The sequence below is a fragment of the Sarcophilus harrisii genome, chromosome 1 (assembly GCF_902635505.1).
Source record: "Sarcophilus harrisii chromosome 1, mSarHar1.11, whole genome shotgun sequence".
Lineage (NCBI taxonomy): Eukaryota > Metazoa > Chordata > Mammalia > Dasyuromorphia > Dasyuridae > Sarcophilus > Sarcophilus harrisii.
This window is the reverse complement of record NC_045426.1, coordinates 142,547,857-142,566,438: the sequence shown is the minus strand read 5'-3', so window position 1 is coordinate 142,566,438 and position 18,582 is coordinate 142,547,857. Positions and strand designations below refer to the sequence as shown.

The 18,582-nt window shown below is 33.4% G+C and overlaps 1 protein-coding gene across 1 annotated transcript in view; it reads right to left on the bottom strand.

Moving 5' to 3' along the window:
• The window catches only part of NDUFS4 (NADH:ubiquinone oxidoreductase subunit S4), a 131,280-nt gene that overhangs the window by 26,933 nt on the left and 85,765 nt on the right, over positions 1 to 18,582 (bottom strand). The window contains exon 3 of the mRNA XM_003759357.4: positions 8,463 to 8,635. Coding sequence (XP_003759405.1) covers positions 8,463 to 8,635 — 173 coding nt within the window. The remainder of the gene's footprint in view (positions 1 to 8,462; positions 8,636 to 18,582) is intronic.

The window sequence follows — 18,582 nt, the reverse complement described above, 5'->3', positions numbered from 1 at the left end:
TTCATAATTTCTTATGATACAATCATATTCTATCACATTAATACTGTGATATAAATTCTTTATCTTAGCCATTCCACAAGAGGAAACAGTTTCAATCTTCAATTTTTTGTTGAAAATAGCTGCTAAAATGTTAGTACATATATATCCCTTTGTTCGTTTTTTTTATTTCTATGTGGTATAGACTTAGTAGTGTTTTAGTCAGGTCAAAGGGAATATATAGTTTAGTATAGATATAGTATATATATAGTGTCAAATCTTTAAATGCATTCATAATGTATACAGACTAACAAATGAAGACCAGAATTAAATTAAACTGACATTTAATTTTTCAAGAATCTCAATAAAATAAATTTATGACATTATCATAAAAGCTAAAAACAATCTTTTTTGGGAAAATATATTATTTCAATATTTTCAATAATATAAACATCAATGAATGCTCTTTTCAAATTTGTGGACACACATATATCTATATGTATACACACATGTCAGAGATAGAAGAGGAAGGCAGTATGTGATAAGTACATAAACATTTAATTCAGTTCCACTAAATGTGGGTCAGCTATGTACATGGAACCATGACAAATATAGAGAATATAAAAACACAAATTGAATAGTGTTTGTCCTCAACAAACTTACAATTTTAAAACAATCTTAAGAGATGAATTCATGGAAATTATAAGAACATAATTTTTAAACTGCTATTCACTTAAGTTTTCAAAGTGACATTTATTTTGTATAATATCTACTCTCTAATCTTGATGCTTCAATCTCTATAAATTTCTCAATTAGTAAATCCTACTGCAAATAACTGATTGGTGGCACAAAGTACAATAAAATCTAGGCTGGAAGGAATGAGAAAAATATTCTCGTTCATCCCTGCCAATAAGCCCAACTGGTGCCACAGTCTTTTCCACCTGTTCTATTACTGGAATTCTCCAGGGAACTTAAATGCCTCACTAGATAAGTAGAGAAGATGGTAAACTTCCAATCTTCCCTCTAAATTATTCTAGTATATAGTCCTCTCTACACATAGATGCTCAGAAAAAGCTGGCAAGATTATTATGAAAGGCTCAGTGAGCTATCAATAATTATCAAAAGGTCTTGCAACTTAGCCATCTTTTTGAAAATGGATTTAGAGATTTATCATATGCTACAAACTCCCCAAATCTTTACCTTAAAAAATGAAAGTAAGATTATTTTTTAACTTCAAAATTTAAAAAAAAAATTTTCCCAGAAATGACCAACTCTCAGGAAGTCAAACTTGAATTAATGATAGCTGTACTATATAAGATTCTAAAAAAAAAAAAAAAAAAAACCCATAAAATACTTAATCTCATTCAGGTTCGGTTTGAATCTGAAAAATCATATACACCCTATTTGCTATATTGCTTACTACAACCTGGATAACCCTTACAGGATTAATGTGAAGATCAAATGAAATACTTGTAAAGCTGTTAGCATAATGTCTAATACATAGGAGGAACTTACTAAATTGATAGTTTTCACCCCTATATGTGTTATATAACAAATCTGACCAATGAAATGGCAGGATAAAGAAAAAGAGTTACAGTATGATGAGTCCAATCTTCTGGCAGAGAGAGAAAGAAAGAGAGAAGAGGAGAGAGGAACCGGGAGAGGGAGGGATGAGAAAGAGAGACATAAAGAGAAACATAAAGAGAGAGAGACAGAGACAGAGACAGATAGACACAGTGAGTGAATGAGTGAGTGAGTAGGAGTTTGTCTATTTTCAGGCTTACAAATGGCATCTGCTTTGTTGATCCAATAAGGAGTTAGGATAAATCATAATATGTGGAAAGTTAGGTGCTGTAAGAATTAGCAATAGCTAAATCAGTGTGTACCTCTGCTTAAATTAGATGACCTTCTATTTCCAAGGATGACACAGAGGGCAAGTTAGTTGCCAGAAACTGAATGAGAGATGAGTTATTCTCTAAATATAAAATCCTACATTTGGTTTTCAAAGTCCTTAATAAACTGGCCCCCTCCTACCATTCTAGTCTTCCCTCACCTTTTTCCTTTTCACACACTCTATAACTGATTAACACTCCCTCCTTCCTGCTCTTCTCAAGATACTCTATACCTCACCTCCTATCATTTCTCCTATGTTCTAAATTCTCTCCCTTTTCATTTGTGTCTCTTTCATTCCTCTAGGTACCAGCTAAAACATCATCTTTTGCAAGAAACCTTTACCAAATTTCCCTTGATATTAGTGCTTTTTCTCTAAGATTATTTCTAATCTCTCCAGTATATATTTTGTCTGAATGTAATTGTGTGTCATCTCTCCCAAGACTGTGCATTCCTAAAGAGCTGGAGTTGTTTGGGGGTATCTCTGTGTATGTCCTCAGTGGTTTGTACATAGGGACTAAATAAATGATTGTCAACTAAAGAAAAAACAAAGTAAGAAAATTAAATATATATAAGCGATATAAAGATGAGAAATACTAAAAATTAATGCAGAAACTATATCAATTTTTGCCAAAGAGGCCCACTGGTTCAATACTCACTATATGCTTAGAGAAGAAAAGCCACCAGTGATCATTTTAAATGCCTAGGTTTCCATGAAAATTAAAATCTTAAATAAGGCAATGATGCAAAAAAGTAACGATCAACTTAATATAGCGATAAAAAGCCAAAGTGGTTTAAAAAAAAAAAAAAAGACACCTATGTACTTGGGGGAAAGGGAAACATGTAAGAAAAACCAAATTTCACTGGTATAGAAACTCCTGGTAAGATAATTCCTACAATCAAACCTCTACAACTGATTGTCAAGATTTAAGTGATTTGTTCAGTGTCACAAGCAGGACTAGAATCCAGTTTTGATTCAGAAACAGCTTTCTACCTACTATGTAACACATTGACTAATGTGTTTCATAAACAAGAGAAATTTCAAGGGACTCAAAATTTAGGTTCAAGTTGAACCTTTTTTTTCCCTTTTTCTTTAAAAATAACCCTGGAAGTTTACAATAATTAGAATGTAATCAAATCAAGGGTATTTTGTGATTCTAATACCTATAGATGTTTCATTATCACATCAAGAGAAAATTATTTTATTTTAAACTTCTAACCTCTAAAAATAAGGGACAAATCTTAGTCCCAAAAGAAAAGATGGAGGAAAGAGGTCAGGAAGGTTTATGTGAGTGAAATATTGCATATGCTGGCAAACATGTTCAAATGAGTTGATTTTTGCCAAACTTTTTTTTCTTGTTAATATTTTTATTACAAGGGAATGAGAGGAGAGTATCTTTGGAAATAAAATTTAAAAATAAAGGACAGATATTAAGAAAAACTTCCAAATACATGTAAAAAATTAAATCTCAATGTAGAAAGAATTGATAGAAATCAATGATTTATTTACATATCCCAAAAAGAGTTATAGAAACTATATTTAAAGAGAAGGCTGGAATTTTTTACAACCTGAACATTTATAACACTTAAACCTAGTTATAGGCATTGGTATAATATGACTCATTTCATCACATAAACAAAGTTCCTAAGTGATACTTATTACCTCTTGTTTGCACAGTAGTGTACATATTGCACAGCATTATCTCACATAAGTCTCACAACAACCCTATGAAGTAAACAGGGCAGGTATTATCCTGATTTTATAGATGTGAAAATCAAAGCTCAAAAAGACTGAGGCTTGTCCAAGTTTCCACAGTTGGCAGAATCAGTGAGTGGTTAAGAATACAAATTCTGGAGTCAGGAAGCGCTGGGTTCACATCCCATCCTCTAAAATACTAGATGTATAACCATGGGTAAGCCTTAAACTCCTTTGAAATTGTTTCCACATATGTAAAATGGAGACATGCCCAAAGAATATAATTCATGGGACTTTTATGGTAATATATAGAAATGCTTGCCATATTTCAAAGCCCTTTATAAATACTGGTCATTGGTAGCTGTAATAAACTGAATTGGAACCCAAATCTTGGTCTTCTGATTCCTTATCAATGCTTTGCCCAGCATATGACACAAACTATGGATGTACAAATTGTTCAAAACTTTTTTGAAAGTGCCTCCAGGCCAATTTAGGAACCACAAAAAATCCACTCCCTCAAATGGTATTTTCTGTCTTGATCATCTATTAATTATTGATTGGTGTGAATAATTCCTGTGAAGAAGGAACCCTCCTTCCTTGATACCAATTATACCAACTGAAAATTTAATTGCCATGTGGCAAAGTTAACAAGCCCTAGAATCTCAGGAGTGTCAGCAACTCCACCCCAGACCACCAGTTTTCTTTCTTGCTTAAGTCCAGAAAGCCATTACATAAAGAAACAACCCTTAGGAAAACAAAATCTGGCAACTGTTTCTATGAGTATGCATATGCAGAATTTTTTCATCATTAAAATACTTGGGAGACTGTCAAATAGTTTGGAATAAGTGAAAATGACATTAAAGAAGATCTTTTTTTTTTTTTTTTGGCCATGGCTCTCCAAGATGAAAAACTCCATTAGAATGTGAATTCCTTGAGAGCAGACTATCTCTGCTTTTCTACTTTAATTTGGCCGAGTGTTTTGCAAATAGTTATCATTTAATAAATGTTTCTTCTATTTCTAGTCATATGAAAAGATGCTCCAAGTCATTACTAATCAGAGAAATGCAAATTAAGACAACTCTAAGATACCACTACACACCTGTCAGATTGGCTAAGATGACAGGAAAAAATAATGATGATTGTTGGAGGGGATGTGGGAAAACTGGGACATTGATGCATTGTTGGTGGAGTTGTGAACGAATCCAACCATTTTGGAGAGTAGTTTGGAACTATGCTCAAAAAGTTATCCAACTGTGCATACCCTTTGATCCAGCAGTGTTACTACTGGGATTATATCCCAAAGAGATTATGAAGAAGGGAAAGGGACCTGTATGTGCACGAATGTTTGTGGCAGCCCTTTTTGTAGTGGCTAAAAACTGGAAACTGAATGGATGTCCATCAGTTGGAGAATGGCTGAATAAATTGTGGTATATGAATATTATGGAATATTACTGTTCTGTAAGAAATGACCAACAGGATGATTTTAGAAAGGCCTGGAGAGACTTATACGAACTGATGCTGAGTGAAATGAGCAGGACCAGGAGATCATTATATACTTCAACAACAATACTAGATGATGACCAGTTCTGATGGATCAGGCCATCCTCAGCAACGAGATCAACCAAATCATTTCCAATGGAACAGTAATGAACTGAACCAGCTATGCCCAGAAAAAGAACTCTGGGAGATGACCAAAAACCATTACATTGAATTCCCAATCCCTATATTTATGCACACATGCATTTTTTATTTCCTTCACAAGCTAATTGTACAATATTTCAGAGTCTGATTCTTTTTGTACAGCAAAATAACGTTTTGGTCAGGTATACTTATTGTGTATCTAATTTATATTTTAATGTATTTAACATCTACTGGTCATCCTGTCACCTGGGGGAGGGGGTGGGGGAGTAAGAGATAAAAAATTGGAACCAGAAGTTTGGCAATTGTTAATGCTGTAAAATTACCCATGCATATATCCTGTAAATAAAAGGCTATTAAAAAAAAAAAACCAAAAAATTAATAAATGTTTCTTCAATTACTTATGAGGCTTGACTTTGAAAACATTTAAACTGTTCTTAATCAAAAGGGTAGAGATTTGCCACAACTAAGACTATGCAATAGAATATGGCACTTACTCTTAAGTCAATAACCATGGACGCCTTGCAAAAATGTTTTGACCAATGGGAATATAGTGAGATATACACATACATGTGGCTTCCTAATAATTTTGGTGTCTAAGTTCTAATATGTTTGACATGTTTGTCAGTCACATCACTCTGTGAAATCAAAATTCATATCTCCTCCTAGTTTGCTACTGAAAAGTCTAGATAGGCTACAACTGAGGCACTGATCACTGGCCATCATGACAAATTCCTGCTGCCAGACTTTAAGACTTTACTTGAGTCATACAAAGTGGGCTCTCAGAGCTGAAATAGGCCTTAGGGACAAAGGAGTATAATTCTGTCATTTTAAGGATGAAGACACTGAGGCCCAAACCAGCTAAGGGAGGAGTCCCAGTTTAGAGCATTAGAGCCAGGACAGACCAGGAACTCCCCGTTTCTTCACATGATTCTATTTGTCCTTAGATGGGGGAGAACCAGGGACAGACAGATGGAGGGAGAAGCAGAGGGACAGGGAAAAAAGGGACAGGCACAGTATGCAAACACTTGAAAGATTTTATAAAATGGAAGAGATGTGTGTGTGTGGATATTGTGTATGCATACATATACATGTATACCCCCACACACAAATGCATGTTTGTGTATCTGTGTCTCTGTCCATGCAGTTAAGAACTCCCCATCACCAACATTTGGCAACTCTGTGGGTGTGGGAATGGGTAGAGTGCCAGGTGCAGCATGGACAACAACATTCCTCTTTCCCCACACCCCAAAACAATTCCTTTGACTGACACTAAATAACCAGTAATAATAGATTAGCATTCCCTGTTTCCTTCTTGTACAGAGTTTTAGCCTAATAATGCATATGTAGAAAATTTCATGAAAAGTCAAGTATTGAAAATTTCATGAAAAGTCAGGTGTTGAAAAATCCAGATTTTCAAAAGTTTATGTACAAAAGGTGTGGAAATAAATATAAAAATATAAATGTTTTCAAAAACTACTTTGTAAATCTTGTTAATACAGAATTCCATGTTTTATTCACAGTATTTTAGTCTTAAATGCTATTTTATCATGTCATTAAACTTTATGGTTGGTGGCAGGTATGGTAAATGAAGGAGCTACTTTGCTCAAATAGTAATTTTCAAAAATTCTTTGATTCTCTATTTCTGAAATTTAAAAAAAAAATTGAACAGAAGTGGCATAATTAAACCTGTGAGCTAATTTTTTTTTCCTTTTACTAACAGGGAAAATGAGAGTAGTGAAACCTCTATTAAACTTAAGATTTATTAAAGCACCATTTTTATAACTATTGTACTATACTGAGTTACTCCTAATTCTTCTAAATAATTCCCTTTTGTATAAAGTTTCTATGGTTAATTTAAAAGGTGTGTGTTTGTGTGTGTGTGTGTGTGTGTGTGTGTGTGTGTGTGTGTGTGATTAAGTACAAATTTCCATATTTGTTTTTTTTAAAGGCAGATCTATTTTGAAGCTCATGAAACTACTTCAAAACCCAAACAGGAATTTCTAGACTGAGTCATGCTTTAAATAATATAATCATATAAGCTTCTGTTTAAGAATAGTAAATCCAAAATAGTCTACCTAAATTCAAACTGTATTACTGTATTCTTGTATGAAATGTTAGGCTCAAATAAAATACTACTTATCAAAGTATTGCACATGGTAAATTCTTAATAAATATTTGACGATTGTTGAAATGTATTAATGTATACAAGCCCAAAGTCCCTAAAATGGTTTTAACACTGAAGTTAGTTAGAAATGGAAAGCCATAGTAATGCTAGCATGCAGATACTCATATTAAAATTTCACACTTAATGAAATCACAGTACTATGTTTTTTCTTAAAGATTCAGATATTTCTAGTATGTGATTTTTAAAATCTATATATTATATAGTAGATTTATTCTGAAGAATGTGCCACAGTACCATATGTGTGATGATAAAATCTAATCTGGCTAATTATAGAAAGCTATATTCAAATTTAATAATGTCAGCCATTTTAAAAAAGCATTTAATCCAATGATAGATAGGAAAAGATAAGTAACATGCCTTCCTAAAACCAGAAAGTTAATTTGGATTGATAACAAAATTCTGCTAGAGTTGAGTAGCATAAAATGTCTTAAGAATTCCCCATAACAACATTAATAGCAAGGCTTATTTGACTGATCTAAACTGAGACATCATTAGTATTGACACTTAATGAACTTGATTTTATATCACTCAGGAGTAAAGTCATTTACTTTGGACACATTTTATGACTACTATGTTTATATAAATTCCAAAGACTGGCAAACTCTCCTAAATAAGTTAAGAGCACTAAATTTATCTGATTACTTCCCTCTGAACTTTATAAAGATATTTCACTGTGACAATACTAAGAAGAAAAAAGTAACCTATGAGGATATAAATCTAGAGCTGGAAGGTACAAAATTAGTAACATCTCTTCCTTAATTACCAAAGTAACTTTTAAGTACAATGCCATTTGGGTAACCATTACTCAGTACTCACTGTATACACACTCACTGTATACACAGAACTGTGCTGGTCCAGATTAACATAATAGGATGAAAGGCATCAATGTAATTTCCACATTTTATGTTTCTTCAGGCAGAGTGCCTATACTAACTTGCCTTCATACACACTGTCAAAACATAGCATCATTGCACATGAAACAACCCGAAAATTTAAAGTGTTCAAAGTAAAACAAACAAAAAACTGCACAGAAGTAAAAGTGAAGTCCAAATTAAACCAACAAACAGCACTCACGTTGATGCCCAACCCATCAAAGGGTTTTCCCATCGCTCTCTGGTATCAAACTCCATCTTCCATTTCTTTGTGTTGTTTACTCCTGATTGCATGTTATTGCGAGTAGGAACAAAAATCTGAACTTTTCTAGTTTTGATATGTTCCTCTGGAACACCAGTCAATGTAGTGATATCCTAAAAAGAAATTGACAATTTCAGATAGATTGCATACTCACAAATATACTTTTATAGTTGCCTTTCTTTACACTAATCTATTTACACTTCTTTATTAGACTGGTTTTTTTATATTTTTCTGGTTATTTATCAGATATCAAAACTTAAACAAATACAACAAATCTCTATAATGACAACAGGATCTTTATGATATTCTGAGATATTTCCTTTTATTTTCACCATACTGTCTATTTTACTGGCAAAAATAAAATAAAAAGCCTGTTGAGGCAATAATTGATAAATTAGTAAACACAATGCCTTACCAACTTACAACAAAGCAGCAATACTGATAATTTTTGGAATATCTTCTTGTAAGAAGACTTTCTCTTCAGGTCTTAGGAGAAAATGCCAAGGATTCTCCAGCTTGGAGATAATCAAAACATTAACTAAACTTTAAATAGGAAAATACACAATAGCAAAAAACTCTATAAGCAGTGTTTGAATATGGAGAACAAGCCATTTCCTTTGCAAGAAGGACTGAAACCATTAAAAAAAAAAAAAACTAATTGAAACTCAATATATTTATCTATGTTTGACATGTTCTAAGAGAAGGATGATTCAGACCTAATCTATCCTCCAAAGCTAAAGGGATGAAATTACCTAATTTTTCCAGCTCTGTTGGACCATATATCTTCTTCCCCACTCCCCTTACATCTCTGGTCAATAATAAAATGTTAATCTGGTGAATATCCAGAGACATGGGCAATCTACATTAAGTATATTTAACAAGTCTAAGCAATAGTTACGTATCATACAATAACTGGATAAACATATTTAATAAAACATTTCAGCATTTCTGTCCCTATTTAGTAATGATGAAATATTTTAATCTATTAAAAAAAAAAATTAACACTGCTTCCAAATTATTCCCAGAAATGAAATATCTTAATTCACCTTTTACTTATTAAAGTAAGCTTTGGACAACTATTTAAGATGACGAGGGGGGAAATGTGCTAAACATGAAATCTAGTAGTATAATTATAAATTAAAGATTATGCTTTCATTTGTAAATAGTAGGTTTATGTTTAGAATTATGTTTTTGAACTCTTATAAGTAATGTATACTTTTTTATAAAAAGAACCCCAGTAAATTTTTGGGCTCAATGAGTAAAAAGTAACAAAACTTATTATTTTTTTTAAATTTTAAGTAAAAGAGGTTGTTTATAATCAACATATATCTAGTAATGCAAAAAAATAAAATAATACTATTATTGAAAGCTACAACACATATGGGGAAAAGACTGATGAGTACTTCTGAATATACTAGTCTAATACATTCACAAGATTAAAAAGCAATACACTTTAAAGTTTTTTATTTTAGTTGGCAATAATTGTTATGCTTAACATAATACTTTTCCACCTGGACCAATAATGAGGTGTGGTTTTTCTGTCACAGCTTGTCTGTTTACAGAAACTATCAAAATGATACACATATATTTACACAAATATGCAATCCAAGCATGTGCCTACATTATAAAAAAGAAAAGCAAACAATAGTTGAATGGTATCTGAAATAAAAGTGAAGATGTATAATTGTCCCATACTGTAATAACAGAAAAACCAAGGTTAAGACTCAGAAAGCTAAAACATAAAAACTATTACTCCCATCAACAATGAACAAATTGTAGAAATAACAAGGAAACCAGGAATTTTTAAAATATGAGGACTAACTCCCAAGAAAATCATTTCTAGATATCATAAATGTAGATGCTGAATTTAGTTTTAGAAAGAGAACCTCTCTATGTTATTGTAAGTACAAAAATTTATAAAATGAGCATATTTAACATTAAGTTGGTTTTTCCCCTTGACTTGTGATAAATTATATTTCAACATTAATTTTATGAAAACCTCCTGAAATTAATAAAATTACTTACTTCAATTAGATAGTAAATAGCTACATAACGTTGCTAATCTCTTTATATTTTTGACTTTTAACTGCTAATGTTTCCATGCCTTCTGGGAATATGGCAATTATTTATTGATATCTTCCCCAATTTAAAGTTGGCACTTGAACAGACAATTCTCAGGACAATGCATTTCTGGATTTTGAAGCCCAAGTTGTCCTGACATAGAATCACTGTTTTTGCTTGCAGTAGACATGTAAGGTACTGTAGCATAGCTGAGCTGTTGCCAAAGATAGAGAATAAAAAAGCTTGGCATCTATCACATACTTGACACCTAAAGGGCACAGAAGCTCTAAAATTCCTATTCCCTGTAGGCGTACTCTTAGTCTAGACAAACTGATTTCTCACACTTTTAAAATGCATTACAACACTCTATTGTGATCATTTCATCCACACAGCTTCAGCTAGTGACAGAAGAACCTGTCCTTTAAGCGACATTTCAATGGGCTAAAGCTCTCGCTCCAAGATGCCATTAAAACAATATAATACTTGAAAAGAACTATGCTGCACTAAGTTGAACCCTGTACTCTGTCCTCAATGCTTTGCTTTGAGTCCAAGTTCTCAATGAGCTACCTGTGACCCAATTTTCAAGAACAAAATGTCTGAAAGAGATTTTAGGTTATAAGCATGACTGATTTTTTTTTTTTTTTTTTGCTAAGTTATGCTTTTTGCTTTTGCATTAACAATCAATTTAAAAGTTGAGGAATCACCTGCTAATAATGATTTGTTGGGTTTTGGAAAAAATAAGGATTTAAAATATTACCCATTTGAATGCCACTGGAAACTTGGCTCTATATTAAATAAATTAATAATGTTTCTTCAAACTTCACCTAAAAAGGTTGAGCTAATTTCCTCTATAAACTAAATAGCCATTTTTTACCCAACACAGTAGAAAATGGTAATCGATGCAATTATAACAAATAATGATATCATCCTACCAAAATAAAAACAACAAAAAAATCCCTTTTCTAAATGTTTAAAATGTGAATGATGTATATGACTCACTTATGTTACTGAAGATGATGGAAATATATGAATAAGATAAGCTTCCAAAAATAAAATAAGATATTCTCCTCTACAGATGCAGACCACAGAGGAAAACTCAATTGTAACTTATGAATTCAAGGTCACCAGAATTAGATTTGGCTATGAGAGGATGCACATCATTCTTCAGCAACAGAGTTCACACTTACAGCATCATTTCTACCTTATATTTAAAAATTCTCAAAGAAGTAGGAGCTCGTTGGCCTTACATTTTCCCCTCCTACATAGCAAATAATTCACCAAATAGAAAAACTAAGAGAAAATAATAAGAAATGATGTGCTGATGCAAGCAAATCACATTTTTCTTCCAAATCAAGGGGCCAATGTCTTTTTTACTCTCATTAAATACTAGCTTTTCATAAAAACTATATGATTCGGTTATCAACTATTCAGACCATTTATCTTGTGTGAATTCAACTTTTTTTTAAACAAAGGAAGCAGCGAACAAGCAATGGGAAGTTGGTGTCAAAATGCAGAAAAACCTCCCAGCAAGCTTCTTGCAACCACCCAGGATTTAGAGTCTTGCTGGCTGCTCTCTTTTCAATACCAGAATTTCACACATTTCAATGACCATTATGACTTCAAAGAATCAAATTTTCATCATTGTCCGTCATCTGCCGGTTGATTTGTATAAAGGGGTTCTTCTGCATGCACTCCAAACAAAAGGCTCCCAACTTTCGTGGCGATATATCAAGTTTAAAAGTTCTGTTTGTGACAGTTGTGTCTGTGGTAAATTAGGGTAACACTGAAGGAGTGCAGCTGCTCCACAGGAACCTCCCTTTTGGCATCATTTCACTTAAATAAAAACTGAATAATTAGCTTCTGCCTTTATTAAACCACAAAAATGCCACTGGCCTTAGTAATTACTTCCGGTTGCCCCACCCACTTAACCTTAACAGTTTACATTTGTCATAAAAGAGAAATAAATAGAAGTTTTTGCACTTGAAATGAATTTAACACAGACCTCTCAGAGTACTCTCCAAAGCCATAATTTTTACCAGGCCTTTGGTAATAAATTGAAATTGCATGAAAATTTTTGGGGGAAAAAGTATAATTATCATGGAACATTATAAAATTAAACACAATTATACCATATAGGAATTTGGTTGTTAGGATGAAATTATAAGATATTAGTTACAAAACATTATCTTTGAATTTATATTGTTAGAGTTAATAAACTTGATTTTTCCTTTTTAAAAGTCATGACATAGCAGATAAAACATTTAAATAATATTTTAAGGATTACAAAGAAATTGTTACATCATACATTTGACATCACAACAACTCTGTGAGATAGGTAGTATTAGTGTTCCTATTTTACAGATATAGAAACTGACATTTAGAGAAATTAAATGTCTTATGTAGGATTATACACCTATTAAATATCTAAGGCAGGATTCAAACACAGAAATTCTGGACTCCCAAGCCCAATAATCTATTTATTATGCCACCAGGCTGCATCCTCATCACTATGATTCTGAAAGACAAGTTCTAAGGAAATGAAAGGTAAACATAATTTTCATGCTCAACATGGAAATTTAGGAATTCATTAAGTGAATGATTATGGATAATTCACATACTGAATTTTAGAGTTGTAAGGAGGCAGGAGGCACAGAGGACTAGACTCAGGAAGATTCATCTTGCCGAGTTCAAATCTAGTTTTAAATACTTGATAGCTGAGTGATCCTAGACAAGTAACTTAATACTATTTGGCTCAGTTTCCTCATCTATAAAATATGCTAAAAAAGGAAATAGCAAACCATTCCAATATCTCTGGCAAAAAAAATCCCAAAAGGGGTCACAGAGTCAGAAATAACCAAAAATAATAATAAACATATTTCTTTTTCTTGAAGAGCCCAAAGCATCTTAAAATTATCATAGACTATGATATTCTAGAGCAAACAAATATAAAATGAGTCCGGGAGGGTCAAGAGGACCAGTTATTTAAGTGACTCCCTGAATATAGGAGGCAGACCAACACCTGTATCCTTGTGTCATAGATTCAGACCTAAAAAGGTCTTTGGAGGGAAAGTACATTGCCCTGGACTCACAAAAATTAAGTAACCAGCCCAGGGTCATATAATAGTAGTAAAGCTGTGATTTAAGCAGACATCATCTGTTTGCAAAATTAAAAGAAAGATATCTCTCTGACAACTATGGATAGTAATTACCCTAGTCAAGTTTTCCAAAGGCAAGGAAATGGGATAAAATTCCTAAGATGCCAAAATACAAATAAACAATCTTGAGGTTAATTTGAAAATGAAAAACTAAAGTACTCTACTTCTAAGTTCTAATATATCAAAATTAATTTGGTTATCAAAACTTTTCCTTTATTATGAAATTCTTCAATTTAGAAAAAACATTGATAAAGGATATTCCAGATTGCTACTGTTTAACCACACAATGGATCTTCAGTACTCTTATATTTAGGGAGATGAAAAAGTAAATTTTAGGAAAACTTTTCCTCTTCTATAATATTACAACATTTTGGTCAAATTTTTTTAGTTTCTTATGAACAGAAATTTTATATGGTAGGCACTCAACAAATTTTCATTAAATGAACCTCTCTGTTCACTAATCTAAGGCATATGAGTGGTATATTTAAGAACCTCTGTTGTAATTTTGGTCATACAGAAAAGTTTAAAATGAAGCACACTTTTTTGGTAAACAGAGAGGCAAGGAACCAGGCAGAATGGGTTATATAGTCACTTGTTTAGACTGTCTACTTAAAATATTTATTACATGGGAGGGTTCGATTCCAAAATATGTGTGTGTGTGTGTGTGTGTGTGTGTGTGAGAGAAAGAGAGAGAGAGAGAGAGAGTGTGTGTGTGAGAGAGAGAGAGAGAGAGAGAAAGAATATATCCATATAATCCATATATGGATATAAATATGTCCATAAAACTAAAGCAAAAATAAAAATTCATGATATATTTTAAGAAAAAAGAACCTATGACGTTCAAAAGGGAAAAAAGTAAATATCATAATAAAAATTATTATATTTTTGGAATCCCTATATTATTATGATCAATTTTTTTTTCACTAATAAATATTTTCAATCTCATACTAAAAGCATTTTGATGGCAAGTTATATGATCTGGAGATATCACATATCACATAAGTGAACCAAATAGTGCTCCACTGTTTACTCATTTGATCCTTCCATTTCCAATAACTATCATCTTATGTCTTCTGCTAAACTTCTTGAAAAGGCCTCCATATTCTCTCATTCTCTCCTTAATCCTTTACATTCTAGCTTTTGATCTTATCATTCTACCAAAACTGCTCTCAAAGGATTTCCTAGTTGTCAAATCCAATGGCCTCTTCTCAAACCTTTGAGTCAAACCTCTTTGACTATTCTATAACCTCTGACATCACTGTTACTCATTCCTCAATACTGTATTCTCTCTGGATTTTAATATTGATATTACTTTATTGTCTATGACGTCTTTTAATAAAATGTGGCTTCCCTGCTTTTCTCTTTTAGAGATTAAAATTTTTGCTTCGTACAAGATCATGACTGTACCACCCCTGCCTTTTTTACTTCTGCTGAATTATAAGAAGATTCTACCTCAGCCTCCCTACCCTAAGTTTGTTATTCGCAACATATTTTTGGATTCTGGTTTCTAAACCAGTCTGCTATCCACTTCCATTTTATTGATGAATCCCATTCACATTCATAACTATGTCTACTATCTGTACATTTTCCTCCATCCTACTTTCTTCTATTCATTCTTCTTTTTTTCTTCATCCTTTCCCTTCTCTAAAATCTGTTTTGCTTCTGACCAATGCCTTCCTCTTTCTGCCCTAGTTTTTATTCTTCTCCTCTCCTCTCCCATGAACTCCTCTTCTTCTCCTTCTATCTTCCTATTGGGTAAGACAGATTTCTACGCCCAAATGAGTGCTTTTCCCTCTTTGAATGAATTTAGATGAGAATAAAGTTCAAGTGTTGCTCTCCTACCCTACCATTTTTTCCTCCATTATAAAAGACTCTTTCTAGAATGTCTTTTTTATGAGAGGAGGAGAATTTTCTGAAAATTTTTGTTTTGGGATCACTTTCAGATGGTATTCATTGAATAGTTTAAATTTCTATTTTACTTTCTGGTTTTAGGATACTCAGGCAGTTTTCCTTGACAATTTCTTGAAATATTATGTCCAAATTCTTTTGATCATGGATTCCAATAATTCTTAAATAATCATTCCTTGATCTATTTTTCTAGGAAAAAAGTTTTTTTTCAATAAGACATTTTCTTCTGTTTTTCTTTCTTTCAGTTCTGTCTGATTGTTTCTTGATATCTTGTAAGTCATTGGCTTCCAGTTGTCCAATGCTAATTTTTAAGGAATTATTTTCTTCAATGAGATCTTGTATCTTTTCCATTTGGCCTGCTTTTTGAAGAGTTGTTTCAGTATTTCTGTGCCTCTTTTACCAAGCTGTTAATTGTCTTTTCATATTTTTCTTCGCTTATTCTCATTTCTTTACCTGATTTTTCTTCTATCACTCTTACTTGATTTTGAAATTAATTTTTTTAACTTATCCAGGAATTCTTGTAGGGCTTATGGCCAATTCAGTTATTTTTATGTTACTATTTTCTTCTAATCTTTGTCTTGATCTTTCCAGGTACCCTAAGTCTTTTATGGTCTTTTTTTTTTTGGTCGCTCATGTTCCCAGCCTATTTATTGAATTTGAATTTTATATTAAAGTTGGGTTCTATTCCTACTTATAGGGGACGGATGGAGAAAGGGACACTGTCCCAAGCTTCATGATTTTTTATACTGCTATTGTCATATCTAGTTTGGGGGGGGGGGGTCTAGAATTTTTTTCTTAATGCTTCTAAGGTGGTATCATCTGAAGAAAGGTATGGCCATTACTTTCCTAGTATGTAGTCTGGTGCTTACTTAGGAAGGGTCCTTGATCTCTTGGGGTCCCTGCTCCCTCCTGACTAAAAGTATTCCTCTCCCCCCTTGAACTGTGACCCAGAAGTGGATATGGGAGAAACAAGTGCCAAATAGCATTTGGTCCTACATCCAATGCAAATACAGGAGTCCCCTTTAATAGCTTTTTGACTAGTTATCAGGACTCTTTACCATCTGTCTTGAGAGTGCCTAACCTGTGCTCCTACCTTCACCGGCTAATTCCACCACTGGTTGTTGCATCATGTGGGCTCTGGGTGAGCCTCTACCTTTGTGTCATTAATCAACCACTCCCTAGCTGAAGTTCCAACTGAAAAGAAGAAAAATTGGGCTATTTCATGTGATAAAGCACCAGGTACTGATTCTGTTCCAGCTGAGATTTATAATGTGGAGTTATACAAAAGCTGATTGAACTTTTCCACATTATATGGTAAAAGAAAATTATGCTACAAGAGTTCAAGGATGCTTCCTTTGTGTATCTTTATAAAGGTAAACAAACACAGAGGGGTCTCTCTCTTAGTCACTGCTGGCAAGATTCTTACCAGAGTCATCCTCACTAGGCTGACTCTACACCTAGTAAAACGTCATCTACCTGCCACTATCTGGCTTCAGAAGGGGCCGAGGAACAGCAGATATGTATTTACTTCCCGACAACTCCAGGAAAAATTCCAGGAGCAGAAGAGAGATCTATATATACAATATCTGTAAATCTGACCAAGGATTTTGATACTGAAAAATAAGAGGGCTAATAGAAAATTGTCAAAATTTGGTTGCCCAGAGAAGTTCATTAGTATAGCACATCAATTTCATGATGGCATGCTTGCCCAAATTCTGGACAATGGACAATGTTCTCAAGCTTTTCCAGTCATCAATAGAGTGAAACAAGGCTGTGTGCTTGCTCCCATGTTTTTTTTAAGCTTTATGTTTTATGCCATGTTGTCAAACGCCCTCATTGAGGATAAACATGGCATCAAAGTCAGCTACCACACTGATGATAAATTCTTCCAACTTGAAAAGACTATAAACCAAAACTAAAGTGGAGGGAGTGCTAGTACATGATTTTTTGTAGATAATAGTGTACAAACTGCAGTCTCTGAAGCTAAGATGCAACAAAAAAAAGGATCAGTTCTCTGTTGCTTATACTAATTTTGGCCTACAAGACAAAGAAAACACAGGTACGCTTAGCACAACACCTTCCATCTGTAGAAACCAATGGCTATAGCAAATGGAGAAATTATGATATAGATAAGTTCATTTGGCAGTATGCTTTCTAGGGATGCACACCCATTGGTAATGAAGTAGACAAACACATTACCAGAACTAGCTTAGAATTTGGGAGGTTCCAAAGGAAAGTGTGGGAGAGAAGTATTAGACTGAATATACCAAATTGACGGTCTATAGAATTGTTGTGCTGCCCTCATTGTTGTATGCTTGTGAAACCTGGACAATATACTAGTGCCATGCTAGGAAACTGAAAAGCTTTCATCTGAATTATCTTGGGAAGATACCAGACCCACATCCTTTCTCAAACTAAATGCCAAAAAAATTGTTTGTGGAGAACTCACACATGGCAAGTACTCACAAGATGGTCAGAAAAAAGGGGCAGCTAGGTGGCACAGTGGATGGAGCACCAGCCCCGGAGTCAGGAGGTCCTGAGTTCAAATCTAGTCTCAGATACTTAACACTTCCTAGTTGTGGGACCCTGGGCAACTAACTTAACCCCAACTGCCTCAGCAAAAAAAAAAAATTCAGAAAAAAACAATGCAAATACATTTTCAAGGTCTCTCTTGAGAACTTCAGAATTAATTGTATGACAAGGCAGAACTAAACGCTTTCATCAGAGAAGGTGTTGTGCTTTATGTGTAAATTTGAATTAGCTCACAAGAAATGCAAGATGCACAAAAATTGGAGGATCCACCCCAGATTTTCACAGACTATATGTATCCTACCTATGGCAGAGCATTTTGAGCTCATATTGTTCTGATCAGCCACAGTTGAACACTAACTTGACTCTAATACAGGGATGTCATTTTTATCTTCAAGGACAAAGGA